The following is a 27,148-nucleotide window of genomic DNA, read 5'->3' as shown; positions in this document are numbered from 1 at the left end:
ACATTGAACCATTATATTGCGACTTGTGAGGTAATACACTGGATTAACACATTGTATTTACTTTTGTTTTACCTTCCCTACATGAACCAGTTGCCTAGCTAAGGGGGGCAAAATTGTTTTTTTACGAGATCCAATGTTCATCAGAAAATCAACTTGGGATAATTTTTTTATTTTTTTACACAATAAAATAACTTTATTGTCCTTAAAAGAAAAAATATATAAACCTTATCTTCAAGGGCTTTTATATCTTTTCCATTTTCTTAGCATGATAAAATGATATAAATACCGTTTAAAATTAAAGAATACTCAGCTTGAATAAAAAGGTTTTTTTTCTTTTCTTAATTTTAGCACCATGAAACAACGAATTTAACCTTGAAATAGTAATAAAAAAAACTTAAGGCTTTTTGAGAGGGCATTTTCGTCCTTGCAATATGGTTTTGTTTTTGTAATATTTAAGTGTTTTTGGGAGCTATTTAGTAATTTAACATATTAGAATATCAATAAAATAAAAAAGATTGCATATGCATGTGTGTCACATGTCTGCACGTGGTCGTCCCCATGAACTTCTAGTTGTGCGTGGGGATCCATGCAACGTCCAATAACTACCAACTACATTGTCATCCAACGTGTCCAGTGAAAATGCAGCTGATGGGTAGTACATGTTGTCAGATTCATGGCGGTTCGACAATGATGGAGTTGTTTTTTTTCTTCTTTTCTTTTCTCTCACATGGGCCTTAAGCCTTTTAAAAATCAATTGTATCCTTCAATTTGTATTTTTTTTTTCACACTTAGTTCTTATTCTTTTGATTACTATTTGTTTTAATTTTAATGCTTTTTGAAGTTTATTGTTTTTTTAATTTCATCTCTAAGCATTTTTTTTTAATTTGATTTTTGTATCCAATTTGATCATCATCATTTTTATTACTATTTTTGTTTATCCTTTACTTGATTTATTTATTTTTTTAATTTTTTCCTTTAGCATTTTATTTAACTTTATATCCAATTTTGGTACTCTTTCATTTATTTATTTTTATCTTTGTTTTCATTTATTTTATTCAATTTAATCCTTAATCATCTTATTTCATATATTTTTTTGTACAAGGTTTGGTCCTCATTGTTTTAATTTTTTATAATTGAGAATTTTACTTTGTTATTTTTTAATGTCTGACTTCTATAGGATAATTTCAATCCCATTATCTAGGGCATCATTTATGAAGATTAGCCTAGTTTAAGTTTTAGGTTTTTTAAGTCTTTTTTAAAAAAATTAGTTTCATCATTCAACATTGAATTATTGGACCTTGATCTTTGTGATTTATTTCAATTTTTTTTTGTGAGTTTATCCTTATCTCATATCCTTGGTCTAGGGTTAGTCGAATTAACCCGTTGACCTAGTTTTTTTTTCAAATGTTTTTTATGAAATTGATTTTTTTTTTAATTTTATTCTTTGACATTAAATTATTAGTCCTTAAGCTTTGTGATCCTTTTCACTTTATTTTATGTGGGGTTATCCCAGGTGCAATTTAGTCAAGTTAACATGTGTTGCTCATGTTTTTTTTCACTGTTTTTCTTATTGATTTGCATCTGGTCTTTTTTTCTATGTTCTTTTTTAAAAAACTTACTTTCCTAATCTTGATCTCGTACCGAGTTTGGCTGGTTAGTAGAGTTAACTCGGGTTGACTCGAGTTTTTTTTTTGATGTTTTTTTTTATGTTTTTTTTCATCATTTAACATATTAAGTTATTGAGCCTTGGGCTTTGAGATTTTTTTTTGTTCTTTTTTATGGGTTATCCTAATCTCATATATCGGATCGTGTATTGGTCAAGTTAAACTGAATTTGCTCTATCATCATCCATACAACCTTTTTTTATGCTAGAAAAAATTTAACCTAGACTGTAGCAAAGCACGAGTCTCTAGTCTAGTTAAGAAATACTTTAAAAGGTGTGAGAAAAATATTATTTCCCACGTCACTATTCACCAATGAACAAATCACTATTGATTATCAGAGTGATTTATCTTTTTTTTAATTCTTTTTTTATCACACTCTTGTAGGTCCAATTAATGGCCAATTAAAGCATATTTATTAAGGAATGGGAAGATTCAAAGGTAAGGGACTAAGATGAAAAAAATGGCAAAAAAGATGGTTTTTCTAAACTTGAGGCTAAACATACACTTTAGTCCTCTAACTTTTCAAATTATAAACTTTCAGTTCCTAGCTATTTATGAAATTAAATGTTGGTCCCAAACTTCATTTTATTTATTTTTTGGTCCTTTGTTTAAGAGAGGAGAGAAAATAATTGGATTCTAGTGGTAGAGAGAGAAAGTCTTGGCTGAGACCGATTCTGACCATAAAAATAATTGATTTTGGTGTCAATAAATGTTTTTTTATGGGTAAAGTTTATATAAGGTGTTTTTTCCTCTTAAACTTGCTTAAAATGATAAATTTGAACCTGGAAAATATTTTTATTTGGGGTTGATTGTGGGTTTTGGAGTTAATTTTTGGGTTGTTTAAGGTTATGAATGTGTTTACAAGGTGTTTGAGGTGTTTTTTGGGTTGAAATATAGTTGAAAATGGACTTTTCTTGGTCTGAAATAGACTAGCCTCTAGTTTTCAAAATCTAGGCAGTGCAACGACGCGTCGCCTATTATCTTTTTTTTAAAGCATTAAGGATGGATGACAACCTTAAGAAAATTAAAAATAAATATATAAGACCCGGACACACCCATGGGTTGCTCAGGGTCCGCGTGCTTAGCCTTTTTTTTTTAGGCTCAGAAACTTTAAGTCTTTTTCTAGAGGTCCATGAATTTTAGGTCTTCTTAGCTTGATAGACAAGGTTTTTTTATTTATTATAATTTTTTTTAATTTTATTATTTAATATTTGATTGATTATTAATTAAGAATATAATTTTTTTTAGTTTAATTATTAATATTCAGATAAGTACACGGCATAAAAATTATATCAAAAACAAGATACGCATACAGGATCAAATATTAGAAACAAAAAGAACATCTACAAAGGTATGTTCTCACCAAAAGAAAAAAAAAAAGAGTAAGAAAAGAAACAGTGGAAATCTATTATTAATTTAAGATTAGACTTAATTAAAAGATACTTTTGTCTCTGTCTTTGGATAAAATTTATTTATTATAACTCAATGTAGTACTGGGAAACTTTCATCTCATGCTAGTGCTCCTGCCAATAACTTTTCATGTTGAAATGATGTGGAAGAACACGCCCTACTCTCTTTCAGTTACTTTCGTTAGAGATGCCACCACCTCTTTGGATAACGACCAATAATTTCTAGGAGAGCAGCACTTCCTTCGTGAAGGAAAATTGATGTTCTGAGATTTTGACATCCCCACCACCCCTGCTACCCTTTTCTGTTCTAAGCCATCCCTAGCAACCGTGAGTGTCCTGTACTGTATATGTTGAGATGTGACTCCACCTCTGATCTAATCCCCGTGTGGTCAGTTCCATCCATCATTTCATCAAATCCATGACTACCACACTACCACCTTTTCAGGCTTCTCTTCTTTCCGTTAGCATTGGAGGTCAAGAGCAATTGATTTGATATGTAAGTGCAGAGAATTCAGTCGAATAAGGGAAGTGAAAACATACAAGGAAGTCCTTTGAGAATGGAGGTATCAAGAAAATGACCCATATAACAGTTCAGACGTGAATGTCGACGGTATATGAAATCCTACCGGAGGATATCATTATCATTAAAACTAAACAATTACATAAAAAAACCAAGGATGATACACATAATCTTCATCAAAACCAAGCATCTGAGGTCTAAAATCAACATTAACTGCTATATTTACTGATCTTTCTAGACGTATATAGATAGGGGGCAAGATTATTACATCCTTCTACAGCTACGACAATGCTGGAGTTACTTATTAACTATTCTATATCCAATGCGGATAAGTATTCAAGGCTGGGTCAGCATGATTAATAGAAAGGACCCTAAACTTGATAGCAGGGGCCGCCACCCCACCCTAGAATTAGATGCCTGTTTCTCTCAAGTCCCTAAAAACCCACATGTCATCCATATTCCATAAAGTATCTTCCACGCTGTCAAACACCCAATTGCCTTCAGCCACCTGACATTCCAGTGGTGAATTGTCATGAGTGCCCATACCAGCAGAAGCCACATTGAATACATCCATGTCATAGCTACTGCCCTCCTTATTGTAAGTGTCACTCAGAATCAAGTTGTTGCAGACAGTATCACCAAGTAGAGGTGAACAAGATGGGTTTTCAAGAATTTCATCAGGCTGCTGTGATATCGTGTTGGAATTTGTAGAAAGAAGATAGGGGCTTGTGAATGAGAATGAATTTTCACTGCCAGGATTTGAGCAGTGTGTAAATCTGCTTTCTGGAGGGCATAGCAACGTTGGCGAGGAATTATGAACTGGGGGATTGGATGATGTAGACCTGACTTCACGATCAGCTGGTGAATCAAGTGTTGTCAAGGAAGAAGAATAAGAAGCCTGCTCTATTTTCTGAATCAATCTTGGCATCCAGTAACTCCTAACAGCATCAAGAAACCTCTTACTATTAGCTTCAATGTTAAGTTGGCGTGCCTCCTTCTGCACCTTTGTCCTCCAATAATTCTTGATTTCGTTGTCTGTTCTTCCAGGCAGATGTTGTGCAATCTTTGACCACCTAAGATTTTCAAAAGAAGAAAAAATTAGGATTTAGGAGTATAAGACAATAAGTCCTGAACAACACAGGCGTGTGTTGCTGCATAAGATTTAACAGCAACTCTAGGCTTGAATTTGATGATCATGAGATTGTATATATACCTGTTACCCCATTTGGAGTGCAGTTCAAGAATCAAAAGCTGTTCTTGTGGAGTAAGATTACCACGCTTGATGTCAGGTTTTAGGTAATTCAGCCATCTTAATCTGCAACTCTTTCCAGTTCTCTTCAGTCCTGTAAAGTTAGAGCATGATTAATTGAACAACTAAAACAGAAGAAATTACTCAATTTAACCTTTTGGAGCTGACGCACGGCTCATCACGAGGTCTTTAATTTACCTGCACCTCTTGCTAACATGTTCCAACGACCTTCACCATGACGAGTAATGTAATGAGTGAGCAACGTGTCTTCTTCAAGAGTCCATGGACCTCTTCTCAGCTCACTTTCTTCTTCTCTAGGATTGCAAATCCTCTTTCGAACACCAAGCATTGATGCTCTCGTATTTTGTAGATAATATCGGCACGTATTGTGTGACAAAAAGAGAGAGACAGGGACGTTTTGTTCAAGGTCTAATTAGTGCGTTTGAGAAGTAGCACTAAAACAGAGAAGCGCCAGAAATTTAAAGACCACTATAACAAGGTTCAAGCTATCTGCTTGTGCCTTAGAGAGCATTAAACATTGAACTTCAATTGCACTTTTTCCCCCCGCACTCTCTTGCCTTTATATACAAGTGAAGGGGTTGGAGTTTTTGGTGATGGGGTTGGTCATTTGTGATGAGTGACGTGCGATGGGTTATGAATAAAAACTGAACTTAGGGTTTCATAAAAATAAAAATAATAAAAAATGACTAAAAGCATTTAGTCCCACTTTTAAAGGGCACCATCTAGCAGTACGTACAGCAAAATACCACTTTTGAAATGCACTGATGAATATAAAATGCATGTTCTTGAAAGAAGAGAAAATATTTTTTTTTATTGTTGTACAACAAAAAAATTAAATTATATAAAAAAGATATCTCAATAAAATCTCAATATATTATTTATATTATTTCTAAAATAATTTTTTTTTAAGTTTAAAACTTACACAAACTCACATTATCTTGTACTTAATTTTTATTAAATTAATAGGAATAATAAGATTCAAACTAGTGGTTATTTAATTATTAAGACTCTGATATCATGTTAAGAGAACATTTCAATCTAATAACTTAAATTGTTAGGTAAAGTTTTAATAAATAATTTATATTATCTTATTAAAAAAAACTATTAGAGTCGCATCACATCTGCAGAAAAATAAAAATAGGATCAAATATTTTAATTTTCTTTCGATCATTAGAAAATAAAGAGGACACGTTATGTTAGTCTCCCAATAAACCAAAAAACGTGAAGAAGCCACATTAACACGTACAGAGTGGGATCTTCTTTTCCATCCGACGACTGTGCAAGGGTAGACTTGTGTTTAAAGACATGTGACATACAGAGCTGATAGAGGCGTAAGGAAGAGCAAGAAAGGTAACTCGAAAATGAACCTTGCTTGTTTCTCGATCCTGCGGAATGATTCCGACCATTTGCTTATGTTAATTTCTTCTAGATTCTCTTTACAAGAAACGTGATTGACTGGACAAAATATATTATTTGATAATACACACAATAATTGTTAGAGCTTGCGAGCTGCCAATAATGGAATATGATGGAAGATTCCTGATGGTGAGTGCAAAGCAATGCATTATTCATCATATATACAGTAGTCTATTAAGCCGCAAAGATGGCCAGAACATATCATTTGTCAATTTATAAGTTAATTCATATTAATCTAGGGTATTTAGAAGATTATTTAATAAAAAAAAAACCTTAAAAATTGAATTAAGAGAATTAATCAAACCTCTTTAACATCAAGCCTGTTCTTGCGATTTCTTAAATTTCTTGTTTTGCCAAAATGATCAGAGTTAATTCTAAGACTTTGACAGCAAAGGCTACCAGGATTCAGCGATCTTATTACCTCTTTTGTTATGAACCCTGTATCCCTTTCTCGTCTAATCTTTAATTAAGTTTGATGAATTTGGCTAAACAAGGAATTCATGGAGAGGGAGAGGGAGAGAGTATTACCACCGTAGAATAAACAATGCATTTTACTGCTAGAATTAACTGGAGTATCATTTTAATTAATGATAATTAATGTACACCAATGCATAACAAATTGATTAAACACGTGATCTATAAGTGAATGCATGATGTACAAATTTATTATTATCTTCTTCCTTCTTTTTTTTTTTTATATCAATTCCATTGGATTTAGCTGTAAGAAAACGGTGATTTGTGAATTTCCAAGTATCACGTCGATTATATCCATACATCTCTGGCCGGAGTAGGAAAATAAAAAACGATACACGTCTCTAGACTAGACGTCTCTAGTCTACCGATAGGGGGGGGGGGGGGTTTGATCGATGTACCCTTGAATAAACTTAATCTATCCATCTGTAGCTATAGCTGCCTATTTGACCGATGACTTCTTACGGGTCAAATATTTTTTTTAAATGTATATACAGATTTTTACAATATATTTCTATAAAAAAAAAACTAAAGTAAAATTTAAAAAGTTCATGTATATATTTAATTAAATAAATTAAAAATTATTTATGCAAAAAATAATAATTATCAAGCCTAATCCCTACTCAGCTGAAATAAACCAGTTAAATCCATGAGTTATGTCATAAACTTAATTGGGTTTAACAATTTTGTTTAACAATTTTTTTTATCTAATACTTATAAAATTAAAAACTAACAAAATATCAAAATGATTGAAAAAAATCAAATCAAAACAAATTATATTGCCCAATTAATAATTAATCAAATATTAAATAATCATAAAATTAGAAAAAACAATAAGGAAAAAAAATAAATGCAATTGTAATGGATAAAAAAAAACAAAAAAGCCTAGTCTTTACTCGAAAAATTAGGCTAGTCTGTTTAAAAAAAAAACTCATTTTTAACCATATTTTGACTTGAAAAAACCATAAAAACACCCTAAACATCTTGTAAATCATATTTATAATCTCTAACAATCCAAAAATTATCTTCAAAACCTACAATCAACTAAAAACCAAGATTTTTTTTTCTAATTTAGATCCACAATTTCAGACAAGTTTAAGGGAAAAACAACACGTTATCTAAACTTTACTCGTCGAAAGAAACCCATTACCAAAATCACCCGTTTTCATGACTGAAATCTGTCTTAATCGAGATTTTTTTTTTCTTTCATCTCTCAAACCAGAAACCAAAAAATAAAAAAAATTAAAATTTAAGATTAAAATTAAATTTCATAAATTGTTAGGGGCTGAAGCCTATAATCTAAAAAGTTGAATGGCTAAAGTGTATGTTTAGCTCTGATTTTAGTAAAACCATCTCATTTTTTTTTTTTGTGTTTTTTTAATATTAACATATTAAATAATTTAAAAATACTAAAGAAAATAATTTAGAATAAAAAAATAAATTTTAGATAAATAGTATTTTTACTGAATACCAAACATCCTCTTACTAGATAACAGTAAAAGGCGCGGTGGGTGGGGCTTGAGATCAACGAGTTTAGGACGAATGTGAATCAATAATTGAAGCAAAAGTCCAGGAGATGGTCTGTTGATTTTTTGGGTAATCAAGATAGAGTTGACTCAGCATCGGAGATGTCCATAGGGAGGTACTCTGCAAACTCTCTAATCAGTGATGGGACGACTTCAGGATTTACGAAAGTTGCTAATCAAAGGCTGCTGTCGTCGACTGTCTGTGTCGAAATTCACAAATTCCATGCCTGTAATAAATGTGAGGCTTTGGACTTGACAAATATCGGTCTTATGATCTACCACGCGTGTTTGAGCTGTGGGGGCCTTTATAAATCTTGATATTTATCCATCTGATAAGAGCATGGAAGGCATAGAAATTTATGGCAGTGTTAGTAATTACTTTATAAATAATTATATATGTACTTAATATGTATAATTTTATTTAAAAATTCTCATGAATATAATAAAATATTTACTCTACTTTTTATGATGCAGCTTTTATATGTTTTTTAAATTGATTATTTCTTTTTGTATAAATTCATATAATAATTATATATATTAAAAACCTGCCTTTTCAAATCATGATATTTTTTATCAAAAATATATGAAAAAAAATATATATGTTTTATATATAAAAAATACATGAAAAAACTTTATATGAAAAAAATACATAAAAAGATAAATGAGTTTTAATTGAAAAGATTCTTTACTAGAAAATCATAAGTATAGAACTGTTTGTTCGACACTATTAGGTCTTCTTTGAAAAAAAAATGAATTCTCATGTCAAAGACATTTTCTTTTTTGTTTTATTGTGAAAACAATTTTGTATTTATATATTATGATGATCATCCCACATAAATCAAGTAAAATAGCTTATCTACACACACCAATTTTTTTAATAAAAAGTTTTAAAATTAAATAAAATCTGTTTGTTAACTAAAATAAAAACCGTCGTGGATAATTAAACTAGTTTTGTCCTAAAATGATAGGACTGTAACGTCCATTAGAAAGGTAGAATCTAAAAATAAAAGTAAGTAATTTTTTAAATAATCTATGATTTTCGTTGATTTTTTCCATTTTAAATAAAAATTACAGAATAATCAAGTCGACGGTTTAGTGCAGCTGATCAATACAATTATTAGTTTAAAAAAGTTATAGATATTTTTTATGTAATATTATAAATTCGAGAGATTAAAAAAGTTGGTGGACAAATAAATGTATAAATAATTACAACCCCAACTTAAAAAAAAGAAGAGTGAAATAAAAAAATGGGAGCAAAGTACTAGCAAACTACAGGTAGTCACTGAGACTTTACAGTTTGCAATTGAATTGCGTAAATTCTAACGCCCGACGAGAAGAAAAAGAAAAGGAAAAAAAAAAGACCCGCAGAGAAAATAATGACGGAAAATTTCGGTATTTCCCACCCGAACATAGATAGATTGTAGATAGCACCAACCATAGTTTTTAAACCCGGCCCGGTCCAAAGCCCGGGTTCCGGGTTTTGACCTAGTCACCGGGTCGGCCGGGTCAATCTCTATTTTTTAAAAAATTCAAAACGACATCGTTTTAGTTAAAAAAATAATAAAAGTCAACAGGTTACAATCGGGTTTTGCCGGGTCAACCCGCCGGGTCGGCCGGGTTACACCGGGTCATGGCTTTTTCTATTTTTTCATCAACCCAGTCCGGTTCTAGCCCCGGGTTAGCCACGTCCCAGGCGACCCGCCGGGTTGAGCCAGGTTTCAAAACTATGGCACAAACAGTGTCCGATGATTATGATTTTGCCAATAATTCCCCCACCGCACGTGACTCTTCCTTCTACCTCACAGCGATGCCATTTCTCGATCTCATAGTTGGCAAAGGGTAACATTTTTTTCTTTCTTTCTTTCTTGTGAAGTAATTAGTTTGATCTTGATTTTGCGATATGAAAATTGATGTATCAACGTACTTTATTTTAAAAAACCTTTCTTCATAAAAACTCATGACTAAAAGCGGATAAGATAAAAAAAAATCTAAAAAATATCAAAATTTATGATAAAAAGATCAGGTAAAAATATCATCTCTCTTTTGGTTACATACCTAAAGGATTTGTGGGTCTGACACCTTACCAGTTCCAACCCTCTTGAACTCGGTTATGCTCCAGGCTTAAGTGCTTATGGGTTTGTCACCCCGCCAAACCCAACCTCCTTGAACTCAGCTAAGCGAGAGGCCCAAGTGTCCGTGAGTTTAACACTCTGCCAGACCCAATTTTTTTGGGCTCGGTTATGCGTCAGGTCCAAGCGCTTATGGGTCTGACACCTTATCAGACCCAACCCCCTATGAGTCAGGTCTTTCTTCAAGAACAAGTGCTCGAAATGAGAATCTAGGGTCATCATCTCTTTACTCTCTAGTAGATCAAAACATCTTTTAAAATACCTTCTTTGCGTCAAATTGATATTAATATTAATAATAAGAGATGATCCCATTGATATTAATATTGTGTACAGATTGACATAAAATAATATTCTATAAGTACGTGATATCCTCAACATTAAATGTCAGGTAAAAAGATATTGATAATCAATATTAATGTTGATTGTAGAGATCTTCCTCCTATTTGAATGAAGAAAACAACTTACAACCACTTGAATAAAAAAAGAAAAATGTTATAAAAACACTTTGAATAATCCAAATTAGGGTTTACAATCTTCACTCTAAAAATCATTTACCGCAAATCTTCATCATAAAATGATTGATTTAATAATCAGAGGATTCTTAAAATTCCTAGAAAAAGACTGTTTTTATTAAAAAAAAATCCAGTTTCTGATACCGATATCTGAAATCCTCATATAAAAAGAATAAAAGATTGATATGAACTTATATTCATCCATCATACGTGCCATCATACAAGCGTGACAAAAAGAAGCACCATGAAAAATGATGAAAATGGGTTTTGTGGGATGAGTGGATTAGGCGAAGTGGAGCAAAAGTGCATGATTGCGAGCTGGATCGATACGGAGCTGTCAACAATGCTGTTTATGCCTGTAATTATCAACGTGGCAGATACTTATAAATCATCATCTTTTCTTGAACCCAGATGGATGAGAGAGGAAAATTGGAATGAAAAATTGTAAATTCATTATGCATGATAACCAATTTTATTTATTTATTTGTAATAAATTGGAATTAATCTTAATCAGGTCGTCATGGTCTTCTGGAGAGGATTGGTATCGGGGCTGAGGCTCGCACTGGATATGCATTGGCACTGTCAAATTCTCAGCCTGCTAAGAGTATGTCATTGCTTTTTTATCTCTATCAACTACGTCAATCTTATTGTGTGTTTTGCTCTGTTTAATTATTTGGCAACCCTCCGAATCCAAATGCCAAGCTTTATCTTTTTTCTAACATACTAGAGGAGGGACCAAGCTAGGAACACAGGTGAATGTAGTTAGTTTAGCTGTTCCTGAAAAGAAGAATGATTTGTTAGTGGAAAAAGGGTTTTAAACTTGAAACTTCTTCGTGTTTTTTAGTTCCTTACTCGCATGTCACTTTAAATGCTATCGAAGTTAAGGCCTAAGAAGGTAATGGCTGCTTCTTCGCGGAAGGGTGAGAGGGGTTTAACATAAACATTCGTCCAAACTCCATTCCCACTAGGATATTACTGGGTACTTGCACATTCTTTATGTGCACCTGTTACAATGCAACTATGATAAAAACACTTGCCCTGTGGTTGATAGGAAATTTCAGTCAGCGGTTTTGTAATATGTGTGCCGCAGCTAGTAAAAGCAACATCTAAAAAGTGTTTCAGGAAAATTTTAGTGATATTCTCTTGTTGTTGGTGCTTCTGTGCACCTAGAGTGGAGACAGGTTTGTTGTAAAGATAGGGATCTCTGGTTCCTCTTCTGCTTGCCTATACTTTGAAATACTTCGTCGTCAGACTGCCAAAGGCAGAGGTAATTTATTATCACACTTAGGGTACATATTTTCAGGATTTGTCCTGTTTATTCTTAGAATCTCAGAAGCTCTAATAGCACTCTCTGCAGCCTACCCTGGAAGCAAAAGCAATGGCTGTCTGGCTTGACAAAAATTATCGTCCGGTGTGTTCCACCTGAATTGGGATTTAAATTTGTTCAGTTCCTTCGGCATGAGGGGTCTAAGTAAATTTATCGTGACAGAAAGCAGACAAATTTGCGATTCATTACCAATTGTAAATGGTAACATACTTCTCAGTCGCACTTACTATTGACTCGAGAATAAGTAGACGGGCTTCGCCAAAAAAATAAAAAAGATGATGAGGGTAAAAGGATTATTACTCATAGAATTACATCTAGTAGACCCAGGAAACCTCTTGACCACAAATGGGAACTCGTGTTGCTTGTAATTTATCAAATTTGTGCACCTATTTTAAGTTTCTTATTATCTTAGTTCACCTTGAAGAGAATGCAAGCAATTCCTAGTCTTTCATTTATGATTGTGTTAGCTCACATTTTTAGGCTCCCCCGCCCAGCCCCCAGGGCCGTTAGCATTTAAAGGGCTCTAAGCATGCAAAGTCCAGTCCATTCATGAGCTGATAAATCATAAATGTTTGTCATCTCAATCGTTCTTGATTCTGGCTCTTCCATGCTTGGAGTCTTCTGTATCAGTATATTACACAGTTTTATAGGAAGAAACGATATCAAAGGAACTCTTATTTTTGTAGTCAATTCTACTGCTAGAACACACCAACATTCCTCTGGAGCTCGACAGTAAGGACAATTTGAGATTTGACTCCCATATTGTTAATTTTTTTTTTGTGGGGTATTAAACTGGCCCTTATTTTGTTCCTGGAAATGGGAAAGTGGTATCATGAATCTCAGCTGTCCATCCAAGCACGCATGTGGTGAGGATAAATGGCGTGAGATGTTCCGAAGGAGTACAAATTTAGAATGGTTGGGCCTTCATTCTTATTCTAAACCCATTACTGGAGTGGAGGATAAATTTGGATTAGATCTCGAAAGAGCTGTCTAGCTCTATCTGCTACTATTCCCAAGTTACATGCCAAAATCCCTGTGTTTTCTTTCCTTTTGGATAGAAATGGTGACGATGCAGAAAGATCTAGGCTTCATATGTAACTAATGTCTCCGTCAAGCCTCGACAAGTATCACAGTCGTGCACGCCTTCCAATCTCTCTAGAGCCTTCCGCTTTTATTACATCATAATCCGAACTCAAATAATTTTTTTACATCATAATCTGAACTCAATTTTAGATTGTTTATTTTTGTTCTTGAAATTATTTCGATGCAGAAAGATCTAGGCTTCATATGTAACTAATGTCTCCGTCAAGAACATGTTTAATATAGAAAAATATCAGATTAGTATTTTAAATAATTTTAATGGGATAATATTAAAAAAATTAAAAATATTTATTTTAATATATTTTTTAATAAAAAATACTTTTAAAAATAATTCCAATACAAAATACACGCATTTCAATGGGACAAATATCTCTGCAAACACGTGTTTGGTTTGACTGTCTGGTAACAAAACTACATTCAACAACATTTCTCCAAATTGAATTCAAATAATTCAGCGTTTATTTCTTTTAAATAAGGAGTTGAGTTCAAGCTTTATATATAAAGTCGATCTTTACTGGAAGAGTTTTATTTTTTAATGGGTTGATTTTGCTCGACCAAATTAATTAAGATTTAATAGTCTTTTAGATACCAAGATCTAAAAAAAAAACCCCTACAATTCTACGCGATATTGCAGTACTGTTCTTTAATTTACCATAATCGCACTGGTCCAAAAAATCAAAAGAATTAGAGGAAAACATATTATAGCACTCGATCGTGATCAACATATTCATCTATATTAATCAGAGGACCTTAGCTAGAGAGACTTCGTAGCAGTTAATAAAGCGAAAGCTAGAGCGGTTTATTGATATTATAGAAAAATGGAAGAGGGAAAGAGTGGTGAAAAGAAGAAGGTGATGGTGGCTATAGATGAGAGTGAGAATAGCCACTACGCTCTTGAATGGGCGCTTGATAAGCTACGAGAGACCATCGCTGATTCTGATGTTATCATCTTCACTGCACAGCCTAATTCTGATCTGGGTTATGTCTATGCTTCCACTTTAGGCGTTGCTTGTAAGTTCTTGTCAATTCCTTAGTTAGCGTTCATTTATTTTAGTAATAATTTTATAAATAAAAAAAAGTCGATTTTTTCTTTCAAGAAAAGTTTAAACTGTACGATACTTCAGAGTAGCTTTTTTTTTTTTTTTTTTTTTCTCTCTTTATGTATTTTGTTTGCAGCTATGGATTTGATCACATCTATACAAGAAAATCACAAGAAGGTTGCATCATTTCTATTGGATAAAGCTAAAGATATTTGTGCCAAATATGGGGTAATGGTTTCCATCATTGTGTCGAACTGCTCCTTCTTAAATTATTCAGTTTGTGCATGCAGTTATTCAGTTCTGTGATTGTAGAATGAAAATTTTGATGGTTATTGCATGTAATCCACATAACATGTCGAGTGATTTCCTCTGTTGGCTTTCCCCTTCCTTAAAAGGCATAGGTGCTATAAATGAGATTTTCCATTTTATTTGATCATGTTGTTTTTGACTTGTATATAAGCATAATGCATATGTGAAAATACTTTCTTACAAAATCTGACTGGAAAAGGAATAAAAAACGAAGTGGGTAAATTGAAGCCCTAGTCGTTGAGAAATAAATTGCAGTTCCTTCACAAAAACTACATGCATTGAAGTACAAGCAGGTTCCACATCAAATAGTTTTGCATGTTGTTATAAGCAAAAATAGTAATGCTCTTTTATCTTCCTAAAGATTGTTGCAGAGACAGTAACGGAGATTGGGGATCCTAAATACGCAATATGCGAAGCTGTAGAAAAGCTCAACATCGAACTACTTGTTTTAGGTAGCCATAATCGGGGACCTGTGCAGAGGTTAGTCTTTACATGAAATGTTATATGCAATCCTCCTTATTCATCAGTCTAAAGTTATAAGAAAAGAGAGAAAAAAGACAGAGAAAATAGCATGCCATGCTGGCATTTCAGAATGTAATTGGATGGAGAACGAGTCGCCTGTTTTTAACCTGGAGATAAATCAACTATTGTGTATAGTTGTGCTGTTGTATGCAAACATGGGTGCCTCTGAACTGTGCTTCTAGATAGACTAAAACTTACAAATTACTGAGTTTAACTCGAGTTTTCCTGGACAGGGCTTTTCTGGGAAGTGTCAGCAACTACTGTGTGAACAACGCCAAGTGCCCTGTTCTTGTTGTGAAGAAACCTGCAGTTTGAGGACTTCGCCGTCGTATTGCTGCTATCATGTGAAGCAGAAAGCTGAGTTCTGGATATAAGGAGACCAGCAAGTCAGAGTTTTCTGTCAAAACAAACTTACAGCATGTCAAGTTAAAATGTCTAGATGTTTGGAAATTTTGAGATTTAGGTCTCTTTTCAAAAGGCATTGTGTTTGTAAATTAGTAGACAAAATAAATACTCCCCAAGCTAGCTTGACTCTGTTAACATGGGTTATCTTCAGCTCTATTATTTCAGATCATTCTCAGATATGATTTGAGCCACGCAACAGTACATTTCCATAACTAGCACATAAAAAAGAAAAGGAAAAGGAAGAGAGAAGAAACTTTCGGTAAATTGTGCTTTGCTTACTCGTGTTAGCTTGCCATCTCTCTCAATGGGCGTTCCAATGACATTTGCCAAATTGTCCTCCAGTGACCATTAGTAGCCTCAACTTAGTGTTGCTCAGAATTTAAAAATCATCCATTGCTGGCTAAATGCTTTTAAGATGCTTTGCTCATTAGTTTGCAAGCAATTAGTAAAAACAATTTCTATTATTTTATACCTTTTTCATTCCTTGCTCCACTTGACCATGTTTTCTTCTCATACTGCATGTGAAGTCCAATCCTCTTATCTTTCGAATATATCCGATCAAATGTTTAGAATATTACTAACGCTAAAGTTTTATAGCACATCAATCAACCTATCATCGAAAGAGGAAGAAATTACCAACAAATTCTGTTCGGGCAACGGAAAACCTTGTACTGTCAAGCACATACTGGTAGATACAAAAGGTAAATTATCCTTACATAGATGAGCTATATCTTGATCCTAATCCACACGGATAGAATTTTCATGCTGGGATTCTGCTGATGGAGGTTTTTGATAACCATGACTCTTTGCTGTCAAGTCGACCTTTTTATCAAGGAGAAACAAGAAGAACAAACAAAAAATGAGGAGAAGAAAAAGAATTTGCTACAAGTACATGAGGCAAAGAAAAAGCTGTAATTTGCTGTGTGACTAATCCACCAGCAAAATTAATGGCTGGGGCCACAATAATCACTTTTTTGTTCATTCATTTCTGTTATGGTTATACAACTAACTGGGAAATTTCTGCTAAGTAACTCTACAAAAGAGCAATTAAATTTCTTGCTGTCAACTCTACCAGTTGAGAGAAGTAGATGTTAGGAAAAGGAGACTTCATAGGCCAATGCATCAGGTCTCTATCATTCTATACCGGGTAAAATTATCACATCTCACCAAAAATAAACACAGTGCGTATCAAGTTACCCCTTTCCTTTTCATGAATGAAAGGTTTTCATTAATCAAAAGCAACCAAAGAAGGAGCTTACCTTCCTGCGTACAATTACAAACGATTTTGTAAAGAAAACTAAAATTTACAATGAGGAAAAGTTCCAATTCCTACGTCAAGTTACCTTCCCAGAGCAGAAGTAATCTTTTCATACGTCGCAAAATAGATCAGACAGCAAGAAAAGCTTTTGCAATCTTCGTGACCAATTTGGGACGACACTAAGTGGAAATACAGTAAAAGCAAATTCCCTTTTCAAGTAGGAACGTCCTAGAAAAGGCTCCCAATTCTAATCTGAGCATCATTATTGACACTGTTGGCTTCTCTTGCCTAGGCTCGAGTTTTCACTCCACACTGAAAAGAGCAAACCACCCTGAAGCAACAAAAAATTGACTATTGTTACTCTAAAGCACATTACTTTGGAAAAGAAAGAACTCTTGGTTACTTATAGAGGAAAGCTTACTGTAGAGGTATAACATATGGCTCAACTAACACACTCTTGAATTCAAAACAATGGCCAGTACATTTGAAGACTTTCAATGATATAAATAGGTGAAGTTTCATATCACATGACATTTATGTACCAACTACATTTTATTGAAGTTAAAGACTTTGGTTTTGCATCATCTGCGTGACAATGAATAAAGAAAATGGAAGGGCTAATATGAAGGTGATGGTGGTCATAGATGAAAGTGAGTGCAGTTATCGTGCTCTTATGTGGGTGCTCGACAATCTCAAAGAATCGATCAAGAACTTACCGCTTGTCATATTCGCAGCGCAGCCACCTCCAAAATGTAATTATGTAGTCTCTTCAGCATTTGGTCCCGCTTGCATATGTCCACTCTCAGCCAGTTGAGTATTCCTGCTATCCATTTCACTAGAACATAAGTGTTCGTGCTGTACATGTTACTGCATTTTACTCAGGATTTCTTGGTTTCTAGTCCTGCTCAGTTAATCTTGGATTTCGTATGATACATCATTCTTAACTAGATTCTGCAGGTTGGCAGGTGGGAATTGTGTTCCTTTGTCTATATTTAAGGACTTGAGTTTACGCCTTTATTGCTTTTTTTCCCCAAGAAAAGCTAATGGAAATTGTTAAACCATGCACGTAATCTCAAAAACAAATTGTGTTTACAAATGCCTTCCCTTTTCTTTTGGGAACGGGAAGTCTGTTACACTCATATCTTTTGATTCATTATTCTCTTGTGAACTTCTCCTATTGAGAGTCATATTGGAAACATTAAACTAATAGAATGTATACGCGAAATTGATTATCATTAGTTTATACTTTTGAATGACAGCCATGGATCTATTTAACTCTGTTCAACAACAAAATAAGAAGGTGGCATTGGGTATTCTGGAGAAGGCTAAGAGAATATGTGCAAGTAAAGGGGTATGTCCATAATAATTAGTGAAGCACTTTGCTGAAACCTCTGATCACTCTGTAGTCATTTACCAGTCTACTTTTCCATCTGCGACACATGAAGCCCCACGGAATTATCCATATGAAAAGGAAAGATGTTAAAGAAAATTGAATTTCTTAACTTTATCCTTGAGATCTCCAGGACAAAGCCATCAAATATGGAAAAACTAGAAAGTAATTTTAAGCTAGTTTTGAAAAAAGCAAGCTGTACTGGACCTTTCAGAAAAATCTTAGGTGATTCATGTTACTGGGAATTTGATGCTTCACATCTTCTGCTAAGGTTAAACAATCCCTGTATCTCAAGATAGAAGTATTCTATAGACTCATTCGTATCTTCGTAATGTACTACTTAAACTGTTGCTTTGACTCTGGTGTTGACAGAGTCTAGTTTGTTGTGACAAACTATATGGTGGGTGGGTCCTAAAATTTCTTCAAGTCCACCACCTTTATTTGGAAAGCATTTTATTTATGAAAATGAGGCCAATAGTTAGCAAGGTTTTGCCCAAAAATTCAGTACAACTGCTTGCACTTTTCCTCCCCCACCCCGCACTCTTCGGGTGTCTCAATTATGTGTTTCTTTTTTACAATATTAGCTTAAATGATATGATGTCGCAGCTAGGAACTTGGTAAAAATAAAAGTGGGCTGGTAAATTTTATGGTCATTCATATTCTACATACCGCTTTCTCCATGGACTTGATGATGGATGGCACTGATTTTTACCAATTTTCTCTGACTATATATACATACAGGGATCGTCACTGTCTTTTGTCTTCTCAGGTAACTGTGGAGGCAATTACTGAGGCGGGTTATCCTAAAGAGGTCATATGCGATGCAGTTCAGAAGTGTGGTGTCAGTTTACTTGTCATTGGCGACGAGGCAAATGGAAATATCAAGAGGTTGGTTTCCTATCTTTCTTATTTTGGCTAGCGATCTGATGGTGACAGAAGATAATCTTGATATGCCACAAAAAGAGAAAGCAGGCATGGAACAGCTATTCTACTGCAAGCATTTAGCAGTGAACACCTCATAAAAATAAATCACGTAGGGGTCAATAAGTTATAGGGTTTTTTTGACAGAATTTCTATATGCTCATGTAGAGTGGTTTCATTGCATTATCTGACATTGATGCAAATTATTTCCTATAGGGCTTTGCTGGGAAGTGTCAGCAGTTACTGCGTTCAGAATGCCAAGTGCCAGGTTCTTCTTGTGAGAAACAAGGCCTGAGGGGATTTAACTGTTTAATAGATGTACGGCTGATTTAGCTTCTGTTCTATGATTTGTATTCTACTAGCCACGAAGTTGTATACATCGCGCGTTATCGTTGCTGTGGAACTGTTGCCCAAAAATAAGGTTGATATTATTAGTCGATCGACTGCTGTAGCATTATTCATCGTGTTTATGCAGGCAGGTGCGTGCTTGGAAAGGCAAGGAGCCCAAAATGGACATCGTTATTGTTGAATTACTAAATCTATTAAATTAAGCTATTGGAAACAGCGTAATCTAAGATGTTCCCAACATCGTAACTCATCAGATGTGTTATTTTCTTTTAAAAAAAAGACTAATTCAAAAGTTTTTTTTTTTATTATTTCTCTGGAAAATCACATGGCATGCCATGATATATAGGTGTGTGACTTGCACGGACAAATCGACAATGACTTCTCCTTTTCCGTTAAGGTCGGGTTAATTTTATTTTCGAAGTTACAGGAAAATCTTGACACCAAGTGATGATGAGTAGGCTCAACGCCACTAAATCAATTATGAAAGCAAAATAATATTCTATTTTTTTGGCTGCTGAAATTAATTTCATCAAACACTTAATAAATTGCATCATAAAGTGAGATTTCATTTAGAATATTAATTTGAAAACTTGCACTCAATTATTATTAAATTATATTTATTTAATATTCACATGACAACCTTTTAACTTCCTAAATATCAAAATACATGGGAAAATCTACTTAAAAATTAAGATACTATATTTTTCAATTTAACTGGATAGAATACATGCCTTGTCATATTAACAAGGGAGAGTCTCTCAAAACTGATGGGTAAAAACAAAAAGAGATTATGGTTGTGTTTGTTTTTGGAAAGTTGTTTTCGGGAAATTATTTTTTAAATTTTCCTGTGTTTGTTTATCATTATGAAAGTTGGTCAACAGAAAACATTTTTCAATAAAAAAAAAATTGGCATGGTTTTTAGGAAAGTGTTTTCTTTTTATTTTGGACAGAAAACACTTTCCGGAAGTTGTAAAAAATTTAGAAATGTCATATTATTTGCTGATTATATTAAATTTGGTCCTCAAACTTTTGATTGCTATATATATTTTGTTTGAATATTTTTTTTCAATTTCATCCCTTAAATTTAATTTTTATATTAACTTTGGTCCTTGTTTTTATAATTGTTATTTGCTTTTCCCTTATCATTTTTTAATTAAAATTTTTTATCTATCAAATTTGATCTTCATTCTTTTGATTGTTATTTATTTTATTTGAAATAATTTATAAAATGATAATTATTATTATTATTTTAATTTCTTCATCTTTTAATTTTTTTATTTGTTAGATTTGATCTCTATTATTTTGATTATTATTTATTTTATTTGAGATAATTTATGAAATTATATTTTTTTTCAATTTCATTCTCATTTAACTTTTTAATTTGTAAGATTGGTTTCTCATTATTTTAATAAACTTGAAAAAAATAAAATATTAATACATTATTTTCCATCTCATTTTTCATGACATAACAAAACACTGAAAAATATTTTCCAACTTATTTTCTATTATATTATCAAATATCAGAAAATAATTCACTTTTCTGAAATTTATTTTCTCTGAATTTACTTTTCAAAATAAATTATTTTCTAGAAAACAAACATGTTTTATATTGATGAGATTCATTATTATTATTATTATTATTATTATTATTATTATTATTGTTTGAGATAACGAATTCTTGGTTCTGTGTGAAAATGGAAGAAGACGAACAGGGACCACAAAATGTCTAGATAAGCATACAGTATCGTATATCAAGTTATCAACACACAAGAAAAAGAGAATGAGAGGCTGCTGAGTGGCGGTGATTGATAAAGTGGGACCCGAACAGCCCATAAACAATCAAGTCGAGGCGGTCTCTAGAAAGTGAAACAAAAGAGCAAACAAATGACATATCACCGCGTGTCAAATTTGTAGTGGTAGAGCCGTCACTAACTTGACCACCACAGATTTGAAAAACTGTACCACTAGAGCCCTCTTTCCGTTTTGTTTGTGAGCCGGAGGATCAGATCATATCTCCCTCTGTCGCATGACTCATCACTAGAGCCCTCTTTCCATTTTATATTGCCTTGCCCACCTACCGCACCACAAAACGAAAATATTATTGCTTGTTACAAAAATTAATAATCTAGCATTTCTGCTTCTACTGGGTGTTTGGAGTCAGTCTTGACCTGTTTTTCATCTAATCTTAATTTTTTTATTTTAAATTATTTTTTTTAATATTTTTTGGTTTTTTAAAGTGTCAAAAATAAATTTTAAAAAATAAAAAAATATTTTTCTTAATAAAAAACATTTTAAAAAAGAAACAACTACACGACATTCAAATACTTCCAAGCACCTTCTCATCGTGACTCATCAGTCTCTATCCTTTTTCTCTTTCCAAAAAAGACTGCTACTTTTTTTATGACGTGGACAAGAATCTCTGCCAGGTAGCCAATGGTTATCTCCCAAGTAACTTGACCCAACTTGTTCCTAATACTTTATTATTATAATTTGTTAGATACAATCGGATCTATCTTCAACTCTGAATGTATCTAATCATTCTTGAGCATTACTTCACAATGCTAAAAAAAAACTTAGGAAATTTATCGAGCTTCACTTTCACATGAAAAATATAAACAATAAAACTCTCTTTTTTTTTAGTTTTCTTTTCGATTTCATAAGTAATTTTTTTTTAATAATTATAAAAATTATCTTTAGATATATTAAATCGACTGAATTATGTTAATTTAAATTTCATATAATTTAATTTTAAATCTAAATTAGATAATGAGTTAGGTTGAGATATGTTTCTTTATTAATTTTGTGTAAATTTTATTTTTAAATTTTTTATAACAATTAATTAGGTTGTTTTTGCATCGGTTTGGATTAAGACAATTACCATAATTTAATTTTAAATTTAAATTAAATAAAAATTTAACCAAAAGACCTTAAAATCAACTTATTAGACAATTTAATAACAATATTAAATAATTATTTATAACTAAAATATTTTATTATTATATTTATCCAACAACAACACAACATAGCACTCGTAACTGGAAAGTAGTTCATTTTCTAAAGTTACGTTTTAGGTAGAAATATTGAAACACTTTTGTCCAAATACATTCGAAACGTATATAGATACAGTTATACATTAATCGTTACCTGAACAAGTCATAGCAAGAATATGCCATTATAAGAAAAAAAAAAAAAAAAAGAATATGCCATTACAAGAATATGCTCATGTTTTTAAGTCCTCGGTCACCCCCCTCCTTTGCCTTTAAAAACCCAACCCTCTGGCCCTAGCAAACCTCCTCCGTTTCAAATCTCATCCCTCTCTGGTATTTTCAATACAAAGCTCCACTCAAAAGTCTCCTTGTTCTTCGTTCTTTTACCACACACAAATTTTCTCTTAGTAATCCTTAGTAGCAAACCTTAAAATCCCGTAATTTTTTTTCTTAGGATTGATCAGATACCAGACTCCTGTCTTTGCACATAATTGTTGCTAGCTAGCTAGCTAGACATGGAGATCCCAGTGATCAATAGAATAAGCGATTTCGAGACAGGCTTAGCCTCTCTGCAAAACCCAACATTTCTTTCCCAGATTCTTGCACTTTCTGGTGTCGAAAAAATTCACCAAGCTTATAGTTTTTGGAAATGGGGCGCTCTGATTCTTGCCCTGGCCGCCTCTTTCACAGCCATAATTAATAGAATCAAGATTCTCATCATCCGATTCAAAAACCACCCCTTCATCTCTTCACCATCTCTTATTAGCAATCAAGAAGATTGTGATTACGAAAGCGAAACAGACTTATCTTGCTCATCATCAATATCCTTATCAGATGACGAACAGGAAGAAGAGTCCACATCATCTTCAAGAAGTTGGTGGTCCATTAATGATCATGATCAAGACTTCCGGGTTAGAGGCTCTGGGAATCGTTACATTGACGATCAATGCCAGGGTGGTAATTTTAGGCTCCGGAGACGACGAAACAGCAGCATTGGAGACTTTTTTTCGTTGACTGATTTCACAAACGGGAAAAACGTTGTAAAGCTTTGGGATAATTTAGGATTAAGTCTAGGATTAAACCTTAACAACAGCTGCGATTCGAGAAACGCTGCCGTTTCTTTTTATGACATTAACAAGGAGCAGAAGATATGTTCCATATTTGGCAGCACATGTGATAGTATTTTCGCGGCTGTTTCCACATCTCCTTCGGTGGTTGTCTCGGCAGAGACAAATTTGTCGGGTCATTCATCGTTGAGTTTATGGGACACCCGAGTTGGGTTTCGGGTGCCGGAGGTTTTTGCGGAATTAAGGCCTACGTTGGGGAAGATTGTGGGTGTCGTCGTCGGCGGCGTAGAGAAGGTTTATGTCAGAGATGATGTCACTGGTGAGTTAACGGTGGGTGATATGAGAAAACCCAGTTCGCCGTTAGTCAATGTGACGGAATCTGATGTGGATACTTGGTGGGATGCTGACGCCGTTATTGTTGAGAATGAATGTGAGAAATCTGTTTGATAACGCGGCCAAGGATTCACTTGTATTTCTGGAAATGATAGAGCGGTCAATCAATGTAATTCAGCTATCTGTAAATAGTTTTTTTATTAGCCAATAAAATAGAAAACGAGCCGATCCTGGGTGCCTCATTATTTGCTTAATTGGTTCTTAGCATATTCTAGTCTGTTTGCTTAGCTTTGTGATTCGATAATGCAATCTTTCGTTGTTGACGCTTTCTTGTGATAATAATTGCACTGGTTGAAAATAAAAGAAAATGCAGAAAACATGGCACACGAGGTCAGATGTTTCAAATTCTTGGATGAATAAGATGACTGATTTTTCCAGCAAAGAAAGTAGACTGGTCTAACTTTCTGGATAGGCTCCCTTATCGTTCAAGTAATTAGGAACTGTTCCATTGTGTGTGAAAGACAGACTCCTCTTTCTAAGAATTAAACTGTGCTGGATTAGGTGACGAGACAAGTAACATCAAACAGTGAAAAGGATGCATCTTTTAAAAAGAGTGGCTTTCTCTGTAATGATATTTCAGATAGGTCCCTTGTCACTGTATTATATGCTTAATGGTTAGAGGTTAACCATCCATTAATGATTTCAATATAATTTTAATTTTTAGATCACAAAAATCGGTCTTGATTTTCAATTCTGAGATGATAATCAAGTTGGGTGTTTTATGCTTTGTTGGAAAGTGTTTTTTTTTAAGTGTTTTTCACATAAAAATATTTATTAAAATCATTCTAAAAATACAAAAAATTATTAATTTGATGTTTCATCAAAATAAATATATTTTTTGAAAAATATTTAAAAGCTGAAGCTAAGTTAATCTCAAATACGATTAAAAAAATAAAAAATTCAAGGTAGTTGTTGGGACGTGGAGGAATCTCTCCAAGTGAAAGCAAATCATGGACGCATCAATAAAGGATCAGATGCTTTCATTGCTTCCCTGCACTTAATGGGTCCTATCCATATCAGTAATGAACCCTATCTCATTATAATGGGCGTGGTTTGCGCTAGGCTGCTAGTTTAGTACCCCCAAGGGCCCAAACAAAGTCAAGGAAGGAAAACATCAGAAAGAAGCCCATAAAAGCTGGCCTGTCAAGACATTTTGGGCTGAAGAGGTTTTCTTATGAGCCATGGCCAGGAAGCATCTCCCAATAATCAACGAATGTTTGTCTGCCCAGCACCAGCTTAAACACAATTCACAAAACTTAAAATCCACGGATTGATTGTTAGACAATGGAAAACGTGGTGGAAAGTCCCTTTATCTGGAATAATTTGCTTTAATTAATTAACATCTAACTTTCTTAAAGGAAATGCTTCTAAGTTCTAACGTTTGAAGATTTTAAGCAAGAAAAAAACTTGGTGCCCAGATTTTTGTAGAAATCCAGCAAGTATAGAGGAGCCTTCTCTCAGCACTGGTTGTGTAATGTAGGAAATTATCTGGCACCGGGACTCAAAATCTCTGTGTTTTATATACATGCCAAAGCTTCCTGCCCCAAAATTCTACTTTCATTTTCTTTTTTCAGTTTGAGGCTGGAACAATTAAATATGTGGGCGAGGAAAGAGCTAACTGAAGGTGTATTGGCCTTTGATGTATAGAGATATTCTTTGATGTGTGCTCAAATCCGGATTTTAATCCACAAATCTTTATCTGAACAAGTACGAACAACCTCACTCTAGACTTTCTATCAACAGGCTAGACAAGCTTAAAGGCTAACCATATCTGCATTTATATTATATACAACACCGATGATTGGCCAGTAAATTCATGTAGAACCTATATATTTGTTATCCCTTTTGCTTGTATGATTTTATTCTGGACATTACAGTTTTATGTAATTTCAAACAATACTTAATCTATGAAATCAGAAGTTCAAAGAAAGATGAAACAGATACCGAACGAGTGTCAAAAGAATTCACTATGAATTTGTAGTAAAATGGCTAAATCCATATCCACCAGAGGAGATATCAAACTTTCCCTTGGGGCTTGGATGGCCAAAGAATGAATTAGATTAAATATTCAACATGATAATCATATTTGATAATCTCTTGCTGATCAATCTTCCTAATTCTGCAAATACGAAATTACTGAATACATGCATACAGACATCGCAACAAGAAAAGAAAGAAAGAATAATCCCTCTTTATCAACAAAGAAACCATTTATCATTTGCATAGAGCCCGATAAACCTCAATCATCTAATTCCCATGTCACTTTATTCTGTTAATATTCAGGTAGACCTTTCATGAACTCCAAAACAGATGGAGATATCGGATTTCCCATCTGAGACGATATAAAAACTGAAACTGGACATCTAAATACAGGTGTGGGTGAGAAAAATAAATCGGCTGAAGTTGGGGTAAAAAGAGGAACATCTGCAAAGCAAGGAGTATTTAGTGCTTTAAGAATTGGTGTCATGACAGTTTCAACTTTCAACGCCGCCAGCAGCAGCCCAATGACAATTCTCTTCTGTTGAAATTGAAGATGACTCAATATCATCACGACCAACACGCTTCCTTTCATGATTGTTACCTTCTACCGATTTCAATCCCTTACTATCAAGACCTTGATTAATAGACCGCGAAAATCCCGTGAGTTTTTGCACCAAAGCCATAAAAACCTTGGCTTGCGTATGAATTTTGACCTCAGATCGGTCGTTTCACTGTTTGTAACCCGGTAATTATTTATCTTGGGCTTGCCGCTCTGTGATATCGGGGTCAAAAAGAAATTGGCCCCACAAGCATACGTCAAGTTCAAAACCTTTATACTTTGGGCTCCAATACAAGATTCCTCTTTTTTGTATACAACTCTTAGTCCAAACCATATGTTAGCTAGCTCTAGGCCTCGAGTTCATATCTTTCCTTAACTCACCAATTCCTGATTAGGCCTCATGTTCAAGGGGCCTGGACTTGCAACTAAATTCGGAGGCTCAAAGAATTAGAGTAAAGTTGCAGCATCACAGTTTTGATCCTCCAATTTTATTTGCAAATCCGTAACTTTCTCTCTTAAACTCTCCGAGTTGATCTTAATCCTCAATTTTTTTCTCTTTATTATTATAAGGAAACTCTGACCCAAATCTTGTATGAGAGGCGGACATGACATAGGCCTCCGTTT

General features: G+C 33.7%; 4 protein-coding genes across 6 annotated transcripts; 3 read left to right on the top strand and 1 right to left on the bottom strand.

The window, feature by feature from the left end:
* Nucleotides 1-3,686: 3,686 nt before the first annotated feature.
* On the bottom strand, nt 3,687-5,416 carry LOC7488366 (transcription factor MYB62). 2 transcript variants are annotated; one of them, XM_024606629.2, is made up of 3 exons: nt 5,041-5,416; nt 4,807-4,936; nt 3,687-4,666 (listed from the first exon to the last, which is right to left on the bottom strand). In XM_024606629.2, exons 1-3 carry the CDS (start codon nt 5,189-5,191, stop codon nt 4,003-4,005), a joined length of 945 nt encoding a protein of 314 aa, XP_024462397.1. In that variant the 5' UTR covers nt 5,192-5,416; the 3' UTR covers nt 3,687-4,002. The 2 variants fall into 2 exon arrangements, with proteins under 2 accessions (XP_024462397.1, XP_052310833.1); XM_052454873.1 differs by having other exon boundaries at nt 4,997-5,126.
* An 8,407-nt stretch (nt 5,417-13,823) lies between these two features.
* Nucleotides 13,824-15,798, top strand: LOC7488364 (universal stress protein A-like protein). 2 transcript variants are annotated; one of them, XM_002312369.4, is made up of 4 exons: nt 13,844-14,356; nt 14,522-14,613; nt 15,056-15,174; nt 15,450-15,798. In XM_002312369.4, exons 1-4 carry the CDS (start codon nt 14,164-14,166, stop codon nt 15,529-15,531), a joined length of 486 nt encoding a protein of 161 aa, XP_002312405.3. In that variant the 5' UTR covers nt 13,844-14,163; the 3' UTR covers nt 15,532-15,798. The 2 variants fall into 2 exon arrangements, with proteins under 2 accessions (XP_052310770.1, XP_002312405.3); XM_052454810.1 differs by lacking the exon at nt 15,056-15,174 and having other exon boundaries at nt 13,824-14,356; nt 15,450-15,598.
* Nucleotides 15,799-17,238: 1,440 nt separating this feature from the next.
* LOC7488363 (uncharacterized) lies at nt 17,239-19,629 on the top strand. Its single transcript, XM_024606345.2, has 4 exons — nt 17,239-17,688; nt 18,139-18,230; nt 19,039-19,157; nt 19,407-19,629. Exons 1-4 carry the CDS (start codon nt 17,475-17,477, stop codon nt 19,483-19,485), a joined length of 504 nt encoding a protein of 167 aa, XP_024462113.1. The 5' UTR covers nt 17,239-17,474; the 3' UTR covers nt 19,486-19,629.
* Nucleotides 19,630-22,793: 3,164 nt separating this feature from the next.
* LOC7482844 (uncharacterized) lies at nt 22,794-24,248 on the top strand. Its single transcript, XM_024606195.2, has one exon. The coding sequence runs from the start codon at nt 23,041-23,043 to the stop codon at nt 24,037-24,039; it is 999 nt and encodes a 332-aa protein (XP_024461963.2). The 5' UTR covers nt 22,794-23,040; the 3' UTR covers nt 24,040-24,248.
* Nucleotides 24,249-27,148: the final 2,900 nt, after the last annotated feature.

Source organism: Populus trichocarpa, chromosome 8 (genome assembly GCF_000002775.5).
Source record: "Populus trichocarpa isolate Nisqually-1 chromosome 8, P.trichocarpa_v4.1, whole genome shotgun sequence".
Taxonomy (NCBI): domain Eukaryota; kingdom Viridiplantae; phylum Streptophyta; class Magnoliopsida; order Malpighiales; family Salicaceae; genus Populus; species Populus trichocarpa.
Note: the sequence above shows the minus strand (reverse complement) of the source record. Positions and strands in the feature narration are given on the sequence as shown.

Excerpts from the sequence above, each read along its gene's own strand:
- LOC7488366 (XM_024606629.2), bottom strand. The coding sequence starts at position 5,191 with ATGCTTGGTGTTCGAAAGAGGATTTGCAATCCTAGAGAAGAAGAAAGT. Across the intron at positions 4,937-5,040 it reads CATGTTAGCAAGAGGTGCAG|GACTGAAGAGAACTGGAAAG; the intron begins GTAAATTAAAGA and ends CTAACTTTACAG. Across the intron at positions 4,667-4,806 it reads CACTCCAAATGGGGTAACAG|GTGGTCAAAGATTGCACAAC; the intron begins GTATATATACAA and ends TGAAAATCTTAG.
- LOC7488364 (XM_002312369.4), top strand. The coding sequence starts at position 14,164 with ATGGAAGAGGGAAAGAGTGGTGAAAAGAAGAAGGTGATGGTGGCTATA. Across the intron at positions 14,614-15,055 it reads ATATTTGTGCCAAATATGGG|ATTGTTGCAGAGACAGTAAC; the intron begins GTAATGGTTTCC and ends ATCTTCCTAAAG. Across the intron at positions 15,175-15,449 it reads AATCGGGGACCTGTGCAGAG|GGCTTTTCTGGGAAGTGTCA; the intron begins GTTAGTCTTTAC and ends TTTCCTGGACAG.
- LOC7488363 (XM_024606345.2), top strand. The coding sequence starts at position 17,475 with ATGAATAAAGAAAATGGAAGGGCTAATATGAAGGTGATGGTGGTCATA. Across the intron at positions 17,689-18,138 it reads CATATGTCCACTCTCAGCCA|CCATGGATCTATTTAACTCT; the intron begins GTTGAGTATTCC and ends TTTGAATGACAG. Across the intron at positions 18,231-19,038 it reads GAATATGTGCAAGTAAAGGG|GTAACTGTGGAGGCAATTAC; the intron begins GTATGTCCATAA and ends TTGTCTTCTCAG.
- LOC7482844 (XM_024606195.2), top strand. The coding sequence starts at position 23,041 with ATGGAGATCCCAGTGATCAATAGAATAAGCGATTTCGAGACAGGCTTA.